General features: G+C 41.3%; 1 protein-coding gene across 1 annotated transcript in view; it reads right to left on the bottom strand.

The window, feature by feature from the left end:
* Positions 1 to 25,502, bottom strand: part of LOC122798379 (DENN domain-containing protein 3-like) — a 1,373,701-nt gene that overhangs the window by 332,126 nt on the left and 1,016,073 nt on the right. The window contains exon 21 of the mRNA XM_044067263.1: positions 18,644 to 18,804. Coding sequence (XP_043923198.1) covers positions 18,644 to 18,804 — 161 coding nt within the window. The remainder of the gene's footprint in view (positions 1 to 18,643; positions 18,805 to 25,502) is intronic.

Here is a 25,502-nt window from a genome sequence, read left to right as displayed (position 1 = left end):
TTAAAATTCCTCTCTTGGAAAATAGCCTTACTTCTAGCTATTACTTCAATAAGAAGAGTGTCTTAGTTACAGACACTAATGGCAGTGGAGCCCTTCATTATTTTCCATGCTGATAGGATTTCCCTCAGAACTAACCCATCCTTTATGCCCAAGGTGGTATCCAGTGTAGCTTTAAACCAATCCATCCATTTGCCAACCATTTTCCCTAATCCTCAGAATAAAGGGGAAAGGATTCTGCACTCCTTGGATGTGCACAGACAGCTCAGGTTCTACCTTGACAAGACTAAGCCTTTCAGAAAATCTGACCAGCTGCTAGTCAGCTTTGCCACAGGGCAGAGGACAAGGCCATTTCAAGCAAACCATTTCCAAATGGATAGCACACTGCATCCATTTCTGCTAAAAGCACCATGGAAAACATACCCCAGAACTCATTCCACTAGAGCTACTTCAACCTCTACAGCATTTCTCAGGGGAGTCCCTACCAGGGGCATCCTGGAAGCTACAACCTGGTGTTTTGTACACACCTTCACCAAGCATTGCCACTTACCTATTTTTTTAAATCCAGAGCTGGATTTGCTACAGCAGTCTTACAAGGCCTGCTAGCCAGCCCTAACACTTCTTGACTGCCTCCACCCTTCCTCAGCTTTGGGAATCAACCCAAGTGTGATGACTGCAACAGTGAAACACAAAGAACATAGTACAGTTGTGTACACTTACCATAAATGTAGATGTTCCAGTGTATTCACTGTTGCAGTCCTGGTATCGTTCCCTCCAGCTCCCTGGCTTTCTCTATCCTTTCTACCTATCCTCTTTATGGCCATCTTTTATGGCAGGGGTATTTACTTTTTACTGGAAGTGTTCAACACCATGTAATAGCTTCCTATTTTGGGAGCAAGAAAAACTAACGTAATGGCATCGGCTGTATGTTTTATACCCCTGACATCATGGAAGAGGCGACAGCATCCAACGAGAAATCCCAAGACTGGTATTTGTGTACATGAGGTAGTTGCTACACTGCCTCAGAATGCCCAAGTTCACCAGTTTAATAGGAGAAAGCACAGGAACTGACCTTTAGACATGCTAGTAGGGATGATCATCATAGTACTGGACGTTCCTTATATATTGCTTTTACAGGAAATCACATCATTGTTGAGGTCACCGAAATACTCGAAGGCGTCAAATCATCTCCAAATCAACCACCCACCCGGTCACAATCATTTCGGAAGCATTCCGGCACGTTCAAATTAAAAGGAGGGAAGGCCACCGGACCTTAACTTTGTACTGGAGAAGCTCACACTTCCCCTTTTAAACCTGCTGCTTCAGCAGTTAAAATTCCTCTCTTGGAAAATAGCCTTACTTCTAGCTATTACTTCAATAAGAAGAGTGTCTTAGTTACAGACACTAATGGCAGTGGAGCCCTTCATTATTTTCCATGCTGATAGGATTTCCCTCAGAACTAACCCATCCTTTATGCCCAAGGTGGTATCCAGTGTAGCTTTAAACCAATCCATCCATTTGCCAACCATTTTCCCTAATCCTCAGAATAAAGGGGAAAGGATTCTGCACTCCTTGGATGTGCACAGACAGCTCAGGTTCTACCTTGACAAGACTAAGCCTTTCAGAAAATCTGACCAGCTGCTAGTCAGCTTTGCCACAGGGCAGAGGACAAGGCCATTTCGAAGCAAACCATTTCCAAATGGATAGCACACTGCATCCATTTCTGCTAAAAGCACCATGGAAAACATACCCCAGAACTCATTCCACTAGAGCTACTTCAACCTCTACAGCATTTCTCAGGGGAGTCCCTACCAGGGGCATCCTGGAAGCTACAACCTGGTGTTTTGTACACACCTTCACCAAGCATTGCCACTTACCTATTTTTTTAAATCCAGAGCTGGATTTGCTACAGCAGTCTTACAAGGCCTGCTAGCCAGCCCTAACACTTCTTGACTGCCTCCACCCTTCCTCAGCTTTGGGAATCAACCCAAGTGTGATGACTGCAACAGTGAAACACAAAGAACATAGTACAGTTGTGTACACTTACCATAAATGTAGATGTTCCAGTGTATTCACTGTTGCAGTCCTGGTATCGTTCCCTCCAGCTCCCTGGCTTTCTCTATCCTTTCTACCTATCCTCTTTATGGCCATCTTTTATGGCAGGGGTATTTACTTTTTACTGGAAGTGTTCAACACCATGTAATAGCTTCCTATTTTGGGAGCAAGAAAAACTAACGTAATGGCATCGGCTGTATGTTTTATACCCCTGACATCATGGAAGAGGCGACAGCATCCAACGCAGAAATCCCAAGACTGGTATTTGGGCTGACTGAGGGCTACCTGCAGGCAGATAACCCAAGTGTGATGACTGCAACAGTGAATACACTCAAACATCTACATTTATGGTAAGTGTACACAACTGTACTTTGTCAGCCTACCTATGAACTTATGGAGGATGGAAGACAGCTGGGGGAAACGGGGAGATATTTAAATGAGAAGAAATGAGAAGTCATTGGTGTCAGTGAAGCCTTTCTGTAGGATGTCTACATCACTTAATAATGGCTCCCAGTTTGCAGTCGTCTGTGAACTTGGTCAGCCAGAGTCCCTCCGTGTTGTCCTGGACTTCTACATACCAAACAGGAGAGGACCCAGGACTGATCCCTGTGGGACTCAACTCATGACTGGTCAGCAGTATGACTTGGAGTCTGCTACTTTCACACTGTGAGCCAATTTGCAACCCACCTAGTGATATAGGAGTTGATGCCTAGTTTGGCAAATTTATCAATAATTCCTGAGTGGGGAATGGTATCAAAGGCCTTGGCCAGATTGAGGTAGGCTGTATGAACTGCCTCGCTCTCATCCACAGCTCTGGTGACTGACTTAAAGAAGTCAACCAGGCTGAGCAGGCATGATCTACCTTTCACAAAACCAAATTGCGTGAGATCTAGAGCTTGGAGATTCCCTATATCCTTGTTAATTAGTTCCATGATGATGCGCTCCATAGCCTTACATATCAGACCCGTCAGGCTAATGGGGAGATAATTCCCAGGGTCTGTAGTCGCTCCCCCTTTATGGAGAGGAATGACTGTAGCAGTGCACCATTCGGTAGGGACCAAGCCTGAGGTGAGGCTGTGACTTGAACAGGGCACACTGATGTGGTCAAGGATGTTGCTTCCTCTAGTGGGGGTAAGAATGAGCTGGTCTGGGACATTGAAATTGATGAATTCCAGGAAGCACTGGGCCAGTGTATTGGTGCATGAGTAGTTTTCCCAGTTGATGGAGGGGTAGTTGAAGTCACCTAGTATGAGAGTGTTGGGTTGGAACCTAATAGTTTCCACGGTGCTTAGGAACATAGAGTGAGAGTCTTGGGACATGGTTGGGGACCTATTGCAGGCTACGACCTGAATTGACGTCTTACCTAATGTTAGTTGTACCTGAAATATCTCAGATGCATTATGCTGGGCTACTACTCTGGAGGCGTGCATATCCTTTACGTATATGGAGACACCACCGCCTTTGGAGCTTCGGTCCATGTTCTGGGGCCAAAAGGTGTGGAATGAGTTAAAGCCTGGTAGCGCAGGGGTGCTTTCTGCTGCTTTAAACCGAGTCTCCATTACAGCACAAATGTCGATGTTCTAGTGCTTCGAGCAAGTGCATCTTGAGATTTAGACTTCTACCGTTGAGTAGCATGACCCTCAGATTGCATTTATTTATAGCTGTTACGGTGGTTATTTGGTCTTTGGAACATTACCTAAAAAAGGCATATAGGGGTGCCAGGAGCCTTAGACAGTATCTGGAAATCCAGGGGTAACAGATACAGGCCATCTCTGGCAAAGCATCGAGGTCTATCAACCATGTCATCCCAGGCAGACAGATACTGGATTCCCTTAGAATGACACCAGAAACTTAGCCAGTTGTTGGTCAATAATTTTCTGCTTGTACTGCGGTATCATTCTGGGCAATGGTAGGATGCTGTTCAGGGCTAGGGTCATATTTGCCTGGCCACATAATCCAAGAGCTCCTCCATGTCTCTCTTCTTGTACTCCACGGAGGTGAGTCTCGGGTCATTCACACCCACATGGACAACGACAGAGTCATACACTTGTACTTGTTGTGGAGTGACCTGAGTACGTGTGTTGTGTCAGATTCTGGCACCTGATAGACAGCTGACTGTTATCTTCTCCTTATTCAACCTAGTGAGTGGGACATCAGTGTGCCTCACTATCGAGTCATCTATGATTAGTGTAATTGGGAAGCTGTTTTGCCTTGGGGGCTTAGGTTGAGGGGCACACTGTGTAGGTGAGCTATGTGTCTTGTGGTTTGTCCTGTGTTGTGGTGGTCGAGTGAGTTTCTGCCTTGAAGGTCTCTGCTGTTTGGGTAGATTTCTATTGACAGCCTCCGCGAAGGTGGTTGTGTGGTTTGTGTTTTTATGTGAGAGCTGTGATTGTGAGTGTTCTGTAGGGCTATGCGTTGCATGTGGTGTGGTTCAGGTGTTGACTTCTCCTCTTGACCAGCTATTCCAGTCTTGGCTTGAAAGTGCATGGCTACCAGTTTGGATATATAAGTGCATCTCTCACAAGTATGAGTGTTGGGAGGTAAGAGAAGAGGGTTGTTTGTGTACATGAGGTAGTTGCTACACTGCCTCAGAATGCCCAAGTTCACCAGTTTAATAGGAGAAAGCACAGGGAACTGACCTTTAGACATGCTAGTAGGGATGATCATCATTACGAAGTACTGGACGTTTCCTTATATATTGCTTTTACAGGAAAAATGTCACTCAATCTGTCTGAGTCTGTACAGAGCACTGCCAAACACTTGAAGGGAAGCTAATATGTAGACCCTGAAAATTTAAGGATGAAGTATTAGGCAAATATTCTAAAGTTAGAAAGAAACAAGCAGTACTTACTGAAAAATAAAGAGTTAGCTTGTCAAGAATGATGAAAAGAGGGGAGTCACATGAATGGCTACTGCCTGGCTACTACTAATGCTGGTCTCAGCACAGCTTCACTTTGTTGGGATACAATACTCATTTGCTTCTTCTCTCACCAGAACCAAAATGTTAGCACCAATTCCAATAAGAGAACTAGGCCACTGCCTGTTTGGTGATCCACAGTTTTGTCCCAAATGATGCAGGGGTCTGCAGGCTTGTAGCCTTTTTCTAGTAGATGCCTCGAATAGCAACCAGACCAATCAGGTATGTTAAGCACAGACACTCAAATCAATGCACTCTTCTCCTACTCTCACCAGGATCAGAATATAAGCACAGATTCCAAGCTGTCACCTATAAAGCAGTTATTAAGCTTTCTGGTGATCAGCATTCTCCAGGAAATAATGTAACTGCACTCCTTCCCTCTCACCAGGAGAAAACAGAAGCACTAATCCCAAGATGACTACTGAGAGGCAAGCATTCTTAATCCTGGAAGATGCTGACATTTGTGCAGTCACAGAAACCTGGTTCAAAGCTGCAGAGAGCATTCCAGCCTTACCTTGTTATTCATCTTATACATTTAGACCCCAAAATGTCAGCAGCAAAGCCAAAGGAGATGGAGTTTCAATATATATTAAAGGCGCACACCCCTCCAGCCTGGTCAAACAGTATGACACACAGGAGACACTCTAGGTGCAGTTAACCATTGACAAGACCCCTATTAAAATTATAGCTAGCTACAGGCCTCGAAATTTGACTCAAGATGCCCACTCCACCTAACTGGACCTCTTCAAATCTATCCAGATTCAACCCTTTACCCTGATCCTTGGTGACATTAGTTACCCAAACATAGACTGAAAATACTACTCATGCCAGAACACAAATGCCCAGAGATTCCTCTATTTTATCAATGCAAATGCCTTGGAACAGCTAGTCAATACCCCCACAAGAGGTGATAATATCTTGGACTTAGTATTAACCAACATGAGTAACCACTGCAGCACCCCTATGGTATCACCCTCCCTGGTAAGAGCTGACCATAAAGTAGTCACTTTCGAGGTCACCATCTCCTCTGAACCCCCCTCTAGCTAAGGTCAAACAAAAAAACTTCTCCAAAGCTGATTACAACCTCCTGAGGGATTGTATAAACAGCTTCACAGCCCCCTCCACCACTGCAGGAACTGGCACCAATGTCCAAATCTACACCAAAGTACCATACAAGCATTTATATAGATGCATGGAATCAGGAATACCTGACACGACAAAATCATCCTCCGCAAGGAAGAGTAAACCTTTCTGGTGGACATCTGCAATAAGTAAACTATATAAGAAAAGGAAACAATTGCTGTCCAGGACCAAAAAGGAGTAGGTGCCCAATTGGAAGCAATCTCTCCTTAGCCTGAATAAGCAAATAAGAGCACTAGTGAAATCCTCTAAAGCCAACTTCGAGTCCAAATTGGCCACATCTACTAGAGACAATCATAAAGCCTTCTTCACATATGTCCACAATCTCAAAGGAAGCATCCAGATCTGTTCAGAACTGGTGGTCAAGGACACCATATACACAAATGCTGTAGATATAGCCAATCTACTGGCAGACAGATTCAGCAAAAACTTCTCCCCTCTGTCTCCCCCATCAGTAAATCAAGATATCCCCAGTACCTGCCCCCCACCCCTTATCTCTAGGGAACAGGTCATCACTGCCCCCTCAAAAGCAAAAAATACAGCCTCCATGGGATCCGATAACATCCCAGGCTTCATCCTACAGGAACTCCTAGCACCATCAGGGACCCTATTTAACCAAAGCCTGAGTTCTGGCTTTGTTCCAGCTGAGTGGAGGACAGCCACTGTCATCCATTTACACAAAGGTGGAGCATCCACTGATCCAGGAAATTATAGACCCATCAGCCTAACTAGCCTGATCTGCAAGGTTATGAAATGGATTATCATGGACCTCATTAACAGGGACATTGGCAACCGTCAAACACTTGACACTACACAGTTTGGCTTTGTCAAAGGGATAGTATGTCTGTTAAATGTAGTCAACTTCTTTGAGACAGTTATCAAAGCCATGGACGAGGAGAAGATGGTGCACACCATCTACCTTGATCTGGCCAAAGCCTTTGACACTATTCCCCACTTGGGCATAGTAGATAAACTCTCTCAACTAGGCATCAATCCATGTGTTACCAGATGGGTAGCAAACTGGCTCACTGATATAACTCACCTAATCAAAATAAGGGAAGCCACCTCAAGCAGTAGACCCATAACAAGTGGTGTACCCCAGGGATCGGTCTTGGGGCCTCTGTTATTAGGGAAATACTTCCCTGAGGTGAAAGACAAAACCAGTGGGCTATGGATAACCAAATTTGCAGATGACTGCCAGCTGGGCACAGTCATCAATTCCCCAAGTGATGTGGATGTCCTCCAACGGGCTCTCATCCAAACAAATAACTGGTGCCAGAAACATGGCCTCAAGCTGAATACTAAAAAAATGCATCATCATCATCCCCTTTCGGGAGAGTGATGTCCCCACATATTATCACATTAATAACAATGTTCTAAGTACACAATCAGTAGTGGGGGATTTGGGAAGCCAGGTTGATAGAAACCTGACTTTTGACCACCATGTTGCTTCTGTTGTACAGAAAGTTTTCTACATGGCCCATCTTGTAAGTAAGGGCATCTCATCCAGGGACAAAGAAGTCATAACATCCCTGTATTCTTCCCTTATAAAGATCAATTATTGAGTACAACGCCCCCCCCTTTGGCATGTACCAAGCAAAGCACATGCAGCAGCTGGAGAGACCACAGAGGTTCTTCACAAGCAGAATCCAGGGCCTCAAGCATCTAGCCTATGCAGGCTAAAAGCCTTGTCACTTTATTCAATTTCATACAGACTCCTCAGAGGTGACCTCTGTCTGGCATACAAAGCAATCTCAGACCCCACCTTGGTGGGATTGCTGCACATCTGCAAGTCAAGATTCACTCAAGCAACCAGTATGTGCAACCTCAACCTGGTCTGTGATATGAGTAGGACTTGTTGGCGGGAAAGATTTGTGTCCCAGAGACTCCCCCATCTGTGGAATAGACTCCCTCTCCACGTCAAGCAGAGTACCTCATTATCCCTTTTTAAGTGCAACCTGGATAACTTGATGGGAAACAGAAAACACACCCCTGGGATTCCACCTGTGTCTCTGCTGGACAAGGGGCTATGGGTGCTGACTTGTCTAAATATGGGCTAAACTCTTTGCTAGGCTTATAAGGGCCTCAGGGCCAATAGTCTAGTAACCTCTTATGATCCTACATTATCACACTGTCTGGAATCACGAATGAAATCTAAAATGGTTTAACAAAAAAAAAAAAAGTCCTGATGAAAGTAAAAGTCAAAAACCCTTCAGACAGGAAATTAAGAAGTGAACTGGGCAGCATAGTGGCACAGCAGATAGCTTTGTTGCCTCACAGCAAAAAGTTCTCTGGTTCGATTCCTGGCTGGGGTGCCTTCTGTGTAGAGCCTACTTGTCCTGTCTGTATTTGCATGGGCTTTCTCAGAGTACCCCAGTTTCCATTCACACTCCAGAGACATGCAGTAGGCGGACCTGACATATCAAATTGTACGTAGGTACATATGTGTATGTGGTATATAAGAATAACCACTGCAGGGCTAGGCACCTGGTGGTGTAAACTGTGGCTCTAGATAATTGTCACTTTTGAAGTGATGCATCAACCCCATGTGCAAAAATGGGAAAAAGAGGTTGTGGATGTATGGATGGATATAAATCAGAAACAGTCTCTATAGCAAAAGAAAACCATCACTCTGACTCAGGAGTCAGATTACAAATTCTCACACAGAAATGCAGCGGAATGACTTTGCCAGCCATTGTTTCACCAAAAAGTCCAAGTGAGGGAATATACACAAAAGGAAAACACAACAAAATACTAATGCATATTTAAACAGAAAACTAAACAAATTATAACCTAACCCAATTAAATAAAGGCAACAAGCATACCAACAGCTAAAACAACTTAAGCAAAATGCTGTGGTGGGAAACAATTAGTTCTTGGGATTTGCCACCAAAATAATCATCCTTGTAAATATTTTAGAATGCAACAAGCACTTCAGCAGATAAACCAACTTAAAATATGGGAATGGGTGAGCATTACTGCTTGCATATATCAGTTCATGGAGTTGCCACCAGAATCATTACTCTTGTGAATATTTTTGTTGTGTTACCTGAAAGTACAGTTCTGTAAAATCTTACTGTAACAGTCAATATCCTTCTCTTTATTGTTGCAGCGTTGTTCAGAGTAGGGATCTCCTGCCAAAGATAGTCCAACATCTGGCCAGTATACTAAAGCCTTTAGGTCTTGCATGCGCAGTACATCACATGTATGCTCCCCATACAGGACTTAGGGCATAAAGGTGATGTATGGACGCAGTTTCCTAGAACTGAATTTCCCCAGAAGAGAGTGGTCTCCATACAGCAAGAAGGCCATGCGCATCCATAAGAAGAAGAAAACAGGGATGGAAAGGGGAGACCCTTGGTCAGGTTGGGATGCCAAAACAAAATCCAAAAGAAAAAAGGGGGTTAAAGGGAGGGAGCAAATACTGAAGGACATTTACTGCTATGGTATGATTTTACACAACTGTATTATGTCCTTTTATACCACTGTTTCAGTATTCTTCACCTTAGGGAGAGTACAAAAGCTCACGAAAAGGATTGGGAGGTGGAAGGCTGGGAACAGCCCTCAATAAAGCCATGCAAGATGGTCCTAGCAAAACCTGCTCTGGCCCTAGAAACCATACCCAACTTATATTGCTTACTAAAGGTATGCACTGAAGACCAAGTAGCAGCTTCAAAGATGGAATTGTTGAAATCACCAGAAGAGGAAAAAGCCCTAGTGGAGTGAGCCCTAATGGAAGTAGGCAGTCATTTGCCATGAAAAGAATAACAAAAAGTAATGGTCTTAGAAATTCAGGAGGAGATGGTCTGCTTAGAAACAGCCAAACCCAAAGCCCTGGGAAGAAAGTAAACAAAAATCTGGTCAGATTTATGAATGGCCTTAGTTTTGTCCAAATAAAACCAGAGCTGTCTGTGTAAAATCCAAAGTATGTAGGACTCTCTCACTAGCAGACTGAGGAGAAGGAAAAAAGCAAGGGAGTAGAACTGTCTGATTCCAAGACAACCCAATGACCACCTTGGACATAAAAGAAGGATTAGTAGAAAGGGACACCATGTTCCTGCGAAAAAAGTAAAAAAGGAGGGACAGCAATAAGGACCTGAAGTTCAGAAACCCTCCAAGAGGATGTAAGAGCAAGTAATAAGACAGTCTTCCAGGTACAATGTTGCACAAAAGATAAACTTGCAGGTTCAAAAGGAGCTTAGGCCAAGTTTCCTAAAAGAAAATTGAGGTTCCAAAGAAGAGAAACATGCTTTCTTGGGGGGGGGGGGGTTAAAAAAGAACAGGCTAAACCAGACTGGAGCAACTCACACAAATGAAGGACCCCCACTGAAAAATGATCCTGGTTATGAGCATGTCAACATACAGAAAATCTCTTCCATTTGGATAAGTAAGACTTTCTGGTTGCAGGCTTTTTTGCTCTTGTAAAACCCTTAGCACACCCTGAGAAAAGAGTTGTCTAAAAGGGATCAAACCCGATCATCCACAGTGTCAGCTGGAAAGTGGACAAGTGAGGCTGGAGGAGTGACCTCTAGTCCTTTGTGAGGACGTCCATCTGGTGAAGTAACTTGTGATGATTGCCCCTGGTGACATGCATTGAGAGGGAACCAGTGATGTCTTGAACAAAAGGGAGTCCCTAACAAGATTTTTGGGGAGCCCAGATGAATCTTCTGCAGAACTCTTGGAAGGAGAGGAAGAAGAGGGATGGAATAGAGAAACATCCCCTTTCATGGAGAAGAAAGGACACCTGCTTTACACACCACATGGCATGGCACACTGGAAAAGAAAGAGAGCTACCTGTTCCGAGGGGAGGCAAAAAGATCTATCTGATGAATACCCCACTGATGGACAATTTCCAAAAACATGTCTCTGTGAAGCATCAGTTCATGAGCCTGTGTTTTGGACATGCTCAAGGAATCTGCCACTAAATTGTACTCTTGAGGGGAATATACACTGCCTGAAGATCCGAAAAGAAGGAACCTTGAGAAAAATATTGAGCAAGGAGAGATACAGAGTAGGTCTCCGAGCATCCTCCTTTTGAGGGGCCAGGAATATCCTGGAGTAAAATCCTTTTCTACTTGTGAAGGAGGGACAGGATGAATAGTTCACTGGCCCCTCCAAGAAAAGAGGAAGTTGTTCCAGAGGAGGTTGGGTAATCCCTAAAAAAGGTAGGGAGAGAATTCCACACCATGTAGTAACCCTACTGGGTGAGAGGGAGAATCTAAGGTGATGATATGCCAGCTTGGAAGACTGAGGGAGATCCAAAGGGCCAAGGGAACCTGGTCAAGGGGTAGGGGGGCAAGAAGTTAGAGAAGCAGGGTTGTCAGACAAGAGAGGCTTCTGATCCACAGGAGCCCAAGAAGACTTAGCAGGAGGAGCTCGCCTATAATCCTCCCTGGCTTTGGTGGCCTGACAAGGCTGCCTGCGAACAAAATCAGACCTAGTAGGATAACTCCTCTGGAACTTAGGGATACAGGATACAAAAATAAGTTTAAGATCTTGCAAAGCTTTACCTTTTTCCTGAACAGACAAACATATTAGTGGCAGAAGTCCCAAAGAGATTATTAGCCAAAGGAGCATCCAGCAACTTGGCCTTGATGTCTTCAGGTAAAGACTGCAGGTGAAGCCAAGAATAACGCCTCATGACAGACCCAAAGGCAGCAGCTCTGGAAGATGCATCAGCAGCACCACAGCTACACCTGATAGAGTGATGAGCCACCTGAGAGGTAGAACCTAAAACAGACAGCAGAAGATTTTCCTTCAGAATCAAGGAGATTGGAAATAACCTGTCAAGCCTGGGCAATCAATACCAAGCATATCTGGTCATGTGGGTCTGATAATTGATTGGCCTGAAAGGCAAAAGCAGAAGCTGTATAAACATTCTTACCAATTCTCTTCATTGCCCCACTATCCTTATCTGTAGGTATACGCATGGAAGATGACAAAAGTTTAGAAGGCTTGTCAGTGGAGACTGACACCACAGCAGGTACAGCAGAAAGACATTTAAATAAGAACTGGCAATCCTCAGGAGCCTTACAGAACCTGTCAGGTTTCTTTGGAGCAGGAGGCCAAGAATCAGCAGACTTAGAGGCAGCTATAAAGGTGTCTAACAAAGCAGCCGATGCAGGATGTACTTCAGAAGGTTTAGGAGTGTCCACTTGAAGCAGCTCAAAAAACCTTTTTTTGGATATCAGAACTTGTGAATAATCACATGAAGTTTTCCATCATTCTAGCTATAGTGTCTCCAAAAGACAGTTCCTCAAAAGAAGACTCAAGACTCTTAGACTATTCTTCATCAGAACCATAAGTCAAAGGCAAAGGCATCTGGGAAAAGTAAGAGAGGGACTCATCATTAGACTCTGAATCCTCATCTGAGGAATTGGGTTTTCTAGCTTTCTTGGAAGAAGTAGAAGTCCAAGGGGGGTAGGTACAGAAACCCCTTGAGGAGGCTTCAGGACCATTAAGGCATTAAATAGGCCCTGAATAAATGCCTGCCATTCCCTTCGAGGGACCTTAGGGCATACAGAAGTATGCTTGGTCTTCTGCCTTTTCTTAGTCAGGATGTCAGCCATAATAAACACTAGAGGTTCCGACCTTTGAAGAGATTCAATAAGAGTACCCAGAACCTCTTCCCTGACCAGAATCTGTGGAATCCCTCTAGGGCCTTCTGAGATGATCAACTGCAGTTCCCCCTAAACATCTGGAGCAGACAGCTGCAAAGTTTCACAGGATGTGCTAGCCTCCAATGAGACCAGGGAAGAGGAATCTGATGACATCCTACATAGCTTTCATTCACTTCTACAGAGACATCTGGTGGAGGCTGGACAGCCAAAGAATCTGACTGACATTTCTTGGCCTTCTTCTTCTTGCTTAACTGAACCTCAGGTTAGAAGATTCGGTCATGCTACCTTGGGCTAACAGTTTGTCTCTGGTGCTCAAGATAGATGGCCAGGGAAGACAACCAACTTTTAAGAGTCTTAGGTAAAAAGTCTTTGCAAATGCTAGAGAATGTATGGTCGTGGAAAACACCCAGACAAAAAAGACACTGTTCATGATTATACTTATGCGGAATCTGCCTCCCACACTGACACTTTCCTTTCTTGAATGATATGAACTCTTTGGTAACCAAAAAAGAACAAGACCAAAGAAAAAAGGTGCAGTTATCTGGTGGCTAGGTAGTCGGCACAGCAAAAGGGCTTTCAGACCGATGAGTGATGATGCCATTCTGAGTGGTGCCAAAGAAGTTCTGGGTAACTGTGTCATTACAGCACCTTTATATACCCTATGTCCTGTACGGGGAGCATACATCTGGCATACAGTGTATACAAGCTCTAAAGGCTTTGGTGTACTGGCCGGTCATTGGGCTATCTTGGCAGGAGATCCATACTATGAAGAATACTGCAACAGTGATATAGGAAAAAACAGTATACATATTTGTGAAGAACTGTGGTACTGATATGCAAGTCTTCTCATCTGAACTAATTTATCTACCAGAACTAAGCACTGGTTTATAAACTGCAAGAGCACACAGTCAGAAAATGATATCCTTGCAAAGTATTAATTTAGTTAACATGGGTGGGGTTATTGCTTTACATTAAAATACATTACAAAACATATGATTATCATACATAAACTACTAAATGTAAAATTCAAACTGAAAAAAATCAGATGCTCATTTTATAAGTATGGGATCTGGGGTTGTGGAAAGTACTGACATTACTACTACACACACACCGGGGGGTACCGTAAGCTATGGGCTGAGCATACGGTCATATCTGTACCATGCAAAGTGGCTATCATCTGTTAGATATGAATGAAGGAACTGGCATTCTGTTTCTTAAAGCAGGCACCACAACCTCACTTTTTTGCACCCTGGGCAGTGCAACTTATTTGCACTAACTTGATAAGAGAAAGAGTATAATATGGCAAATCAAACACTGTCTCAATGAAGCCCTCTCAGATGGAATCAGCTAATCATACAAAGCTTTGAGATTTTAACATTTTCTGTAAAAAGATTAGCTCCACCCTCTATATACAAACACGCAGAAAAAAATCAAACACAAACTCCACATAAAGAGTACTAGCCCTGTACATACTCACCTCCCAATTATAATTAACTCCGAGGTTGACCAACATCAGAGAAGTTAAGAATATCAAACATTCAAAGCTCAGCTTGTCACAAATCAGCAGCCTTTCATGAGAAAGCCATTGACTACATACCTGAAAACTGATCTGATGATACCACTATTAAGCATACCTCTCAACTTGGAAACATCAAAAATCTGGACAAAGGCCCAGGAAAAATAGGTACAAACTGTATGTTGATTAACATACCATTTGCATACATAATTATGTAACCCCACCCACTCCAATGGAATTGTGGGATACCAACTTTCAAATGCAAACTGAAGAACAGACAACCAAAATATGGCCCCAGACTACAAATCCCATGAAAGAGAGCTGTCTTATATATATATACATATCTAACCTGCAGGCTTTGCTTATGTATGTGACTCTACTGTCAAACACATTGTAGTACATACAGGACCATACCTTAGAGTACTGATAGCTTTTACATTAGCATTTAATGAATTTATGTTTTGTTTATAAGTATTTAAATACAACATAAATGAATTTTGATATGCAGGGTCATATTAACAAGGGGGGGGGGAGTTGCTGCTCCAGACCCCTATATCTGAATACTACTACTGCTCCCAGTTTAGTATGACCTCCCATGATTGTTTTCCATTTAAGTAAATAGGACCTTTGTAATCTTTAGCTCCAGGCCCATAAGACCCATAATCTAGTACTGATTATGTTTATTATTCTGTGCTTGTCAAATAAAACCCAAGTTACAGACAAAGAATACAAAATATCAGTTTGCATTTATGCTTTAAGTTGTGTGTTTTAGGGAAAAAAGATGATGCTAGTATTACATTAATGCAGTTCTACAAGCTTAAGTATGCCAAACTCAGAATGGTAGAATAACAGATCAGACAGCAAGTTTAACTTACATCATTCATCAGAATAAACATGGGGGTCTAAAACACATTAACAGTAGATTCAAAAAGGATCTTCGTCCAGAGTGCTTGCTGTGTAGCAAAGTTCACAAACAAGCAAGCTACACACACATGTATTCATTACTATTTTGTTTCATGGGCCTTCCTCATCCTGCTTCCCTTTGGGTTTCTTTTTCTTGTTAATTAGAACTTGAGCCCAGTAAACAGTTACAAGAACTAGCATGCTTGAGCCCAGTAAACAGTTTCTAGCATTCTTGAGCCCGGTAAACAGTTGCATTATGTATGCAGGAACTAGCAGTCTCGACGAGCCCAGTAAACAGTTAGGTATACATAAAAAAACTGTTTGAGTACAGCGAGAAAAAAAACACATAATAGAGCACTTAATAATGCAGTAAAGGAACTAGCAGCCTTGCAGAGTCCTTAAGCATCTCCACTTTCTCTCGCTTGCTCATACATATAACTTAAACAGTCAACACACTTCCATGTGTGGCGAGGAAATAACACACAAAGTAGAGCCCTTATAGAGGTTATTTGTTAACCTGCTTTGTGAAAGAAGCTCTCTAGTTCATCAGATTTCCAAAAAAGAAAAGACAAATAACAGCACAGTTTTGCACGAGTAAACACTAAAAGTTATATTTCCCTTAGAACATGATAATAGGACAACGGGCCACAACACTGTTGCTATTCAGCTGTTGAGATAAGCATAGTGCATTTATGAGTTGATGACAATGATAAGAAATATCAAAAGTGCATAGGTAGGAAATGTCACTTATAATTCAGCAGGATGCTATTTTATTCAGTGTTTCCTCATGAAGATATAAATCTCATCAAGAAGAACTTGGCTGGGAGTACAACAATTCTGCCTTTAGAAATGTAATGTTGATATGAAGTCCTGTTTCTGTCCTTTGGCTACTATCCAACATAGACTAACATTGCTATAGTGCTTTAGAGGAAAGTTGCACTGAGGGTGATGACATGAGAATGAATTATTAACTGATAGCCTGGCTATAATACTTTCTGTGGCTAATTTTGTAATGTTTCCCTTTCTACTCAACATAGCCTTTTTACTTCATCTTACTGCTTGCGGTCATATTCTATCATTCACTCATACACACACCAATGTGCAGCGAGAAAAAATACATATAATAGAGCCGTTAATGATGCAGCAAAGATACTAGTAGCCTTGCAGAGCCCTTAAACATCTCCACTTTCTCTCGCTCTCTTGTACACATAAGAAATCAACACACTTTGATGCAGCAAAGTGCTACACAGTTACCTAAACATAAATAAAAGACAACTGTTGTTCATAAGTGCAGCAAGAAAAGAATTAAGTAGTAAACAGTTTATGTGCAGGTAAAAACGACTGTTCCTAAGTGCAGCGAGAATCATTGCAAAACGACTGTTCCTAAGTGCAGCGAGAATCATTGCAAAACGACTGTTCCTAAGTGCAGCGAGAATCATTGCAAAACGACTGTTCCTAAGTGCAGCGAGAATCATTGCAAAAGCGACTGTTCCTAAGTGCAGCGAGAATCATTGCAAAACGACTGTTCCTAAGTGCAGCGAGAATCATTGCAAAACGACTGTTCCTAAGTGCAGCGAGAATCATTGCAAAACGACTGTTCCTAAGTGCAGCGAGAATCATTGCAAAAAGACTGTTCCTAAGTGCAGCAAGAATGCTGAGAATCACCGTGTACATAAATAAGTGCAGGAAGAAAAAGAAAGACTGTTCCTAAGTGCAGAATTAAGTAAACAATAGCAATCTTTTTGCCTTACCTTTAGGAGCAGGAGCCGGGGGAAGAAAGAGCTAAGTGCTGTGCGTTGCATACTTCCTGAAACCTGTGGACCGTGAACTGTGAAACCGTGAAGTTAAATTAAGTAATGACAGTGGCTCAGATTCTGATAGGCTATCTGTCTGCTTCATGCTTATGTCATCACACATGCCCTGCATATGATGACGTCAGGAACAGTTAAAAAAAAAAAGGGGGGGGGGGAGAAATTCGCAATTAAAGGGGCCACTCGGGAATTCATGGCATCCCAGTATTTTGCTCTCAAAACCGGTATTTACAGAGGAATTCGGTATGGTTGAGAGGTATGCTATTAAGCATTACTTAACTGTCTTTTATTAAGTAACGTATTTTATTCTTAACATGCATGCCCACAGCTTGTGTGGTTTGGTTTTATTTTTTATTTTAAACACCTTTATTAAACTATCACTTAAGATATAAACATATATTAACATAAAAGCATTTTAACACTTTTCCATTTAAATACAATATAAATCACATACATTTACTTTTCAACTATCATCAGTCCAACATTACAAAAAATTGCTGAATTTCTACCTTCCCTTAAACCTCACTCCTCCTCCTCCCGAACATTATTATTATGTATTGTTCCCACAATTTCCATTTACTTCTAAGTAATTTGCTCCTTTCCTTTCCTAAAGATCCCTCTTCCAGTTCTTTTACCTTTTCCATAATATTCAATACCTCAGATACAGATGGTGTAGATTTGGATTTCCATTTTCTAGTAATTGCTTTTTTTGGCAGCAAACAGAATTATACTTAATAAGGCTTTACTATATCTAGGCAATTTGGAGCCTGTGTCCCAGCTCAAAAGAATAATTTCCATACTTACAGCCATTTGCTCACTCAATATTTCTGACAGTACTGTGTAGGGAATTTTTAAAATCTGCCAACTCATTACATTCCCAGTTACCTCTACCACACCTCCAACATTTGCTGTCTACCTGAGGAAAATTTCTTAGAAGTCTGCTTGGGGTATAAAATACCCATGTAAACAAGTCCAAGCAAAGATGCTAAACGTTTTTGGACTTGATTACATACTTGTGAGCCATACATATGTCTTCCCATTATTGTCTTGTAAATTGCTTTTCCAGTCTCTCTTCCCAGTCTTTTTAACCCCCTCTGATTGGTTCTTATAGTTATTATGGAATATGTTTTATATGCCCTACTAATTGGGGTTTGGCTTTACTGGCCTAAATCTACCCATAAAAACTAAAACAGTAAAATGTCATGGGCATTCAGAATCCATGTAGCTGAAACATTGCATGTCCTTAAGGGTCATTTGCATATATCCTATGGGCATCCATTACAGGAGGTTTAAGGTATCACACAGTGAAAACTCTAGCTCGACTGGGTTTTCTTGCAGTTTTTACTGAACAGCTGTATGACTTTTTTACCCTTTGGTTTGGATGTTCCTTTATTCTTAACAAATGTTGCTGTCTACAGCTTACAACATTGTGAATCCATTTTCTGTATTTATAGAAGTTTCAGTTCTGATTCAGTACATTAGATCATTATGAATCTCAGCATCATATACTAAATTCATAGGATTGTGTATGTCTGCAATTTTCCATTGAGACAAATGAAGAAGGCAAGTTATTTCATAATAAAGGACCAAACAGCATCTTAAACAATTGTGTCCTTCACAAAAAGGAAAATTAATATTTTTTATCAAAAATGAAAAACAATGGGAAATGAGAAATACACCGTACCTGTTTTTGGAGGTCTTCTCATCGATGGTGAGATCCATGACTTCACTTCGGTGATCAGTCAGCTGTTTGTTACAAGACATGCTGCAGGTGTTTATGATATAGATAACGAAGTCTTGTGAACCAACCCACACTTGGGTCTGCTCAATTCCTAACATACAATTCTGTAAAGATGTAAATTTCACAATTACTTATACATTCAGTACATGCCATCATCAGATAAATAACTGACAGCTTACAAAACAGTAAATACTACAATGGTTAGTAATGAAGAGTTGACAGACAACACTAAAACATAACAGAACTATTTTCTTAAACAGTATGAAACTACTAAGAATGTCAATACAATGCACAAACTTCTGCAAAAAAAAAAAAACAAAAAACAAACAAAAAAAAAAAAAACACAAAGAAGAAAACTACACCATGTGAGTCTGTTTTATCCCCCCTTCCATCTTCTGGAAGTTTCAAACTTCTGGACCCCCCCAAAAACAAAACAATCACATGAAAGATGCACAGACATCAAGAAAGCATACCTCCATGAGGTAGTCACAGTAACAGTCGGTCTTCATGGGAGATTCTCTTACACAAGGATTATAATAAGTGTACATTTACTAGACTCCCAGGCCTCATTTTCATACCTAGGTCATTCTGCACATTAGTGCCACCATTTTGTTACTGTTCTTCAGGTGTCAGCTTGGTGCCTGCCTCATACGGAAGCAGCATTATACTATGTTAACTTTAATACTTCTTATGATAGACTTGCAATGTATGGCAATACCTTTTCTATTTTTTTATTATTTAATTTGCATTTGTTTATGGGAACATTTGAATGCGGTGGAAACCCCTGTTCAACTGAGGTCCAGTGAGAAAAGCTCCACAGAAATTACAAACATTTTAAAAACATAAGTATGATGAGAAAAAGAAAAAGTAATTTACAAGGTGCTGATGTAAACAAAATAAAAGTGTAAGAAGCAATCTGGTGAATACATCATAACTTAGTACAGTATCTGATAACCAACAATATAAATACACATAACAGCTAGAAATGCTGATTAGACTGCTCTGCCCATCGCCCCCACCTCCACCATGTCAGACAGACTGCATATTAAGAACAAGTCTTATTCCCAATATCCCTTAAAGCTTAAGAACATAAACCCAAGGAGGGGTACAGTGAGAGGGTACTCATATTGCTGCAAAAGTCTTTTCCTCCTAAGCAGTATAGTGTTGTGAGGGTACAAACTGCAACAGCAGATGGGTAAATTGTTCCTGCATTACAGTATTCTGACTGGGTTATACAGCCACTCTGTAGACTGTCAAAACCTGCATCATTTCCTGAGCAGTAGTGAAAGACTGACAGAAATATAACACAGATCACTTTACAAATCCCTGTTTTAAATGATATCCTGAGCAGCTGTCTCTTCTCTCTCTCTGAAGCACTGACACACAAGAGTCTCAATTCCCCAGAGCTGCTGTTGGTTTGGCTACTTTGTCTGAGAGTTAACAGAGAATCTGTTCCATCTAAAGCCATCCGTTGCTAAAAGAATGAAAATAAGTATAATTTTGTACTTCTGCTGCTTTTTACTGTATTTCATAAGGATCCTGTATGAATTGTTACATTTATCGCACACGAGTAGAGTTTCAGAGATTAACTGTTTTTACTTCTGCTGTAGTACTTAATTACACTGTGTCGGTTACTTTTACAGGGATGTACTCTCTATAGATTGTGTGGTTTCCCTGTAGTTGAGCTCTAAAAACTTAATTTTTTTTTCAAATAGAACTTTTCTTGATTTCCATTGCATATACATCAAACCAAAAAGAGCAAAACAAAAAAGAAATGCAAATTAACAATGACTGTTCATCTAGAGGAAAACATACAAAGTCAATTTTTATCTGCAATATCTACAAAGTGCTGCTTTGGGTTAGACCCCTGGACTAAAATAAGTGAAAATACTTATATAATCAAGTAGATACCTCAATTAAGCTAGAAAACATTGCCTAGAATTATAGTTCAGAAAATTAAATAAAAGAAAGACAAACTTTTTCTGACTGCACTCTTGTGGCAAAAGTGTGCTGTAGCAAATCTATTTGAGTTGGGGGCTGCTGGTTGAAAACTTGTGTGTTTTCTTGACTGGCCTGTAGGCCTTGCTGTTGTAAAACTTGTTTTTCTGATTCCGTATAAGCCCAGCATTTGTGTGGATTTCTGCTCAATTCCTCAGAACTGCTCTTGGTTTGGCTACTTTGTCTAAGAGTTGGAGAGAATCTGCTGCATCTAAAGCTATACACTGCTAAAAGAATGAAAATATGTATTATTTTGCACTTCTGCAGATTATCTTTACTGTATTTCGTAAGAATCCTGTATTAATTGTTACATTTATCGCACTTCACTAGAGTTTCAAAGCTGAATTGTTTCCAGTGCTGCTTTAGTATTTAATTACATTGTGTCTGCTAGTTTTACAGGGCTGTAATATCTTGACTGTGTGGTTTCCTTACACATGAGCTCTAAAACAAGCATTTGTACATTAAGAAGGTTTTCTGACTGCTCTCTGGTGGCAGAAGTGTGCTGTAGCAAACCTATCTGAGTTGAGGGCTGCTAGCTGAAAGCCTGTTGTGTGTGTTTTCCTGACTGCTCTGTAGGCCTTGCTTGTTGTAAAACTTGGTTTTCTGATTCCATATAAGCCAGTGTTTGTGCTAGGCTGCTCTCTACACAGCAGCAGTTAGCAGTGCCCTATACAGAAGCAAACAATTTCAAGTTAAAATTTTTCTTACAATAACTATCTCTGCAACCTTCCCCACTCCCCTATCTGCTCTAGGAGCATCTGAATTGCATGCTGAGCAGCATCACCTTGTTGGATAGCTGCAGTTTACACTGAGCATAGCACCCATTCTTTGTAAGTGTGCTATCATCCCAGCTCAGTTCAATCTCTCCAGTCTTCTCCCTGGTTAAAACCATAGTAAAAAATGTGAAACCATGGATTGGCACTTTCCTGCTGTCTCTGTGGTTAGCCTGGTAGACATGGGCATCCTGAGGCAATGTAGCAATTGTCTCTTGTATACTGACAACCACTTAATCCTGAAACAAACAGTATGTGAGAGATGTAGTTACACTATGAAAACTGAGACATGACGCTCACATACTGACAAATTCCTTTGCCTGTTATCCCAAAAGAACAAGTCAACACTGCGTTCTCTAAAGCTCAAAACACAGCATCAATGGGTCCTGGTGGAATCCCAGAGTACCTGTTAAACAGCTTGAAACATGACCTAGCAGACCCACAGTCTCCAGACACATTTTGTGCCAGTAGAGTGGAGGACAGCAACAGTGATCCCTCTGTATAAAGAGGGACCATCAATGGACCCAGGAAACTACTGACCCATAAGTCTGATTAGCCTCATACGCAAGGCTATGGAAATGATGGTCATGAACCTGGTTGACAATGACATAGGAAATTTCAAGACCCAACCCAGTTCAGCTTTGTTGTGCCTGCTCAATATGGCGGACTTCTTTGAGATGGTCACCAAGGCCACTGATGAGGGTAAGACAGTGGATACCACATATCTTGGCCTGCCTAAGGCATATGACACAATACACCACTTGGGTATTATAGATAAACTCACAAAACTAGGCATAAACCTCTACGTCACCAGATGGATAGCCAAATGGCTCACAGATAGGACACGTTTTTAGAGTGGGGAAATTCATATCCAGGAAGAGGCCAGTCACCAGTGGAGTACCTCAGCGATCAGTGCTGGGCCCCTTCTGTTTGGGATATCATTCTCAGATGTTAAGGCAAATGTAGATGGCTTTGGGCTGACCAAGTTTGCTGATGACTGCAAGTTGGGGGCAATTACTGAGTTCTCAAATAATGTTAATATCCTACAGGAAGGTCTGACTCAGACTAATGACTGGTGTCGGAGCCATGGCCTCAAACTAAATGTGAAGAAGTGCATAATATCCTTTGGGAAATCAAATATCCACACAAATTACAACATTGATTGCACCCCCTAAGACTGGACCCAGTAGTGAGAGATCTGGGTACTCAGATAGATAGTACTCTGAACTTTGACCACCATGTATCCTTGGTGGTGAGGAAATACTTCTATGCGGCTCAGCTTGTAAGTAAGGGCATGGCATTGAGATATAAGGATGTCATATTACCACTGTACTCAGCTTGCATCAGACCAATAATTGAGTACAATGCACCCTTTGGCATGCACCTCACCAGGCACCTAGAACAGCTGGACCGTCCTCTGAGGTTTCTCACCAATAAAAAAATACAGGGTATATCCAACATGTCACATGCAGACTGATTAAAAGCCCTGTCACTGTGTTCAGTTTCCAACCAGTTACTGAGAGGTGATTTGCGTCTGACCTACAAGGCAGTCTCTGCATATTCACAAAACTAACTGCACAAGGGGTACCCACTCCAAATATCTAAACCTGACCTCAGACATGAACAGATCATGCTGGAGAGACAGATATGTGCCACACAAATTGCCCCTCCTCTAGAACAGGATTCCTATTCACATGAAGCAGAGCCTTTTCTTGACCATCTTCAAGTGCAATCTGGACCAATGGATGGGTTATAGCAAATTCACTCCTGGCCTGGCACCCATGTCCCTTGGACAGAGGCAGTCTGTAATAATCATCAAAACCACACTTGCTGATCCTTGTTATCTTTCTCCTAGGGATAGATAACTGGGAAAAAGCTGTGTAAAACTGGCTAGGTTTGTAAGAACTCTTGAGCTGTTAGCCTAGTAATCTCCTATGAACCTATGGACTTATGACATACACAAAAAAGAAAAAAAATACATACTGTTCAATGACAGAATTCATTGATGGAGACCAAACAAAGTATTATAGTCCTATAACCATACAGCCAAAACCCTTTGTTTCCTCTTATAATGATCTTTTACAAGCACCATAATAATTCACATGCTGCTTTGGTGGATGACCATTGGTCAAACAAGGCTGTAAAGATTTCATCCATCCTTCGGCTCAACCAGCACAATCAGTCTTATGCCAATGTAACACAAAACTAAAGGAACAAAATTAAAATGGAACTACATGTAGGATGCATTCTGTTGGGGTAACTGCATTCTGCTATCTGGACTGGGATAATTCCATCAACTACAGTTACACTCAGTTCTTCAGATTACTGCACTGTGTAATAAATGTATCACTGTTCCTGTCTTCACATTATTGTGACTATGACTAGTACCAAGGTATGACACCCAGAAGCTGGGCCAGGCCTTAATATATCATCCCTTGGACAAACAGTGCAGCAAAACAACTTCTGATGTGGACAATGGTCTTATCTGTAATGCTTTTCAAATGTATGAATTGTTGACTAGGTTGCTGCTTCACAAATGGCACCTGTAGAAATATCCTGAATAAAGGCAAAGGATTTAGACACCATCAACCAGTCAGAAGTGAAAGACTGGACTCTGCAACTTCTGATACTTCAAAAAGTAAATTGTAATTCAAATAAAATCATAGCAAATTTTGAAACTTGATGATTCACTTTTAAAGTGTTTTTGCCAGAAGGCTTGAACCCCTGATATGGAAGATTCACCATCTTACCCATGGTATTATATATACTGAGGTCAGTACAACTCGCAATGTGGGAATAATCCAAGATAAGTGTCTACCTTTGTATAAATTTCTACACATTCACAAATCATAACTTCAGTTTTCAACATCTCAATAGGTTCTCATAGCCACCATTCTTATAAAAATCATCTTTGATATGTCTATTACCTGGCTTACAATCGAATCCTAGAGAGTCTTATGCAACCCATAATCCATCTGAAAATGGTTCCTTTACTCAATGGGGCTTCTCACATTGTTAGCTGTTAAGAAAACAAGAAGCTGGTCTGATTGCCAACTCCTTCGTCTTGTAGTACAAGAAATTATTTGATTTCTAGGATCCTCCTTACAGTCTCTTGAGTATTGATAGTGAATACAAAAATGAAGAAAGTTGAATCTTTTCATTCAATTTAATGTTTGGAATAACCTTAGCCATAAAGGAAAATGGTGTAGGAAAGGTCACCCTATGTTTAAGAAACACAACGTAAGGGTGATAACACATCAAGACATTTCTGACACATTTCTTGCAAACAGCCTGAGAGTAAGTACTGACAAGGCATAAATGGTCACAAGACTCAAATGTATTGAAATTCTTATGAATCGTATGATAAAACTGGCCCAAGATGGATTGTCTTGCAGGACAGAAATTATAAGAGAACTGAAAAATCATCTCAAAACAGTTGCGTCAAAGATTCTAGAATATAGTTAAGGTCCCAATTAAAAGGCAAATGTTTATATGGATGTTTCAGATGCAATAACCCTGTTTGTTTTTATAAAATCACCTTTATTAACATTAAATGAAACAGAAAATATTTATTGTTATATATACAAGAGCATCCCATCACATACAATAACAGGAATAGACATATGCTAAATGGCACATGACTAATGCATCCGAACCTTTCCCCAATAAAATATCAGTCCGTAACATATCAGAGAAAATTGTTTCCAAATTTTGTGGTGCATTATGGGCTAGGCTTGTAAAGGCTCCAGGGCAGTTAACATAGTACACACCTATGAATCTATTATAAACAGTTGCCTTGTGTAACATTAACTGCACATGCTTCCTTTTTTATCATATTCTCAGGAAAAGACATTACAATGTTACGTCCATCTTATATAACCAGGACCTCAAACTTTAGGTTACACATACACTTCCTAACCATTTGGGATAAATGACAGTTTGTTTAAAAAATCTTCAAGCTGGAATATACCTTGTGTCAGTAGAAAACTCAATCATCAGTACTGGGCCCCACCTGTTTGGGATATAATTCT

The sequence above is a fragment of the Protopterus annectens genome, chromosome 3.part1 (assembly GCF_019279795.1).
Source record: "Protopterus annectens isolate FY-2018-M chromosome 3.part1, PAN1.0, whole genome shotgun sequence".
In the NCBI taxonomy this organism is placed as follows: Eukaryota; Metazoa; Chordata; order Ceratodontiformes; family Protopteridae; genus Protopterus; species Protopterus annectens.
This window is presented reverse-complemented; position numbering and strand designations above follow the sequence as displayed.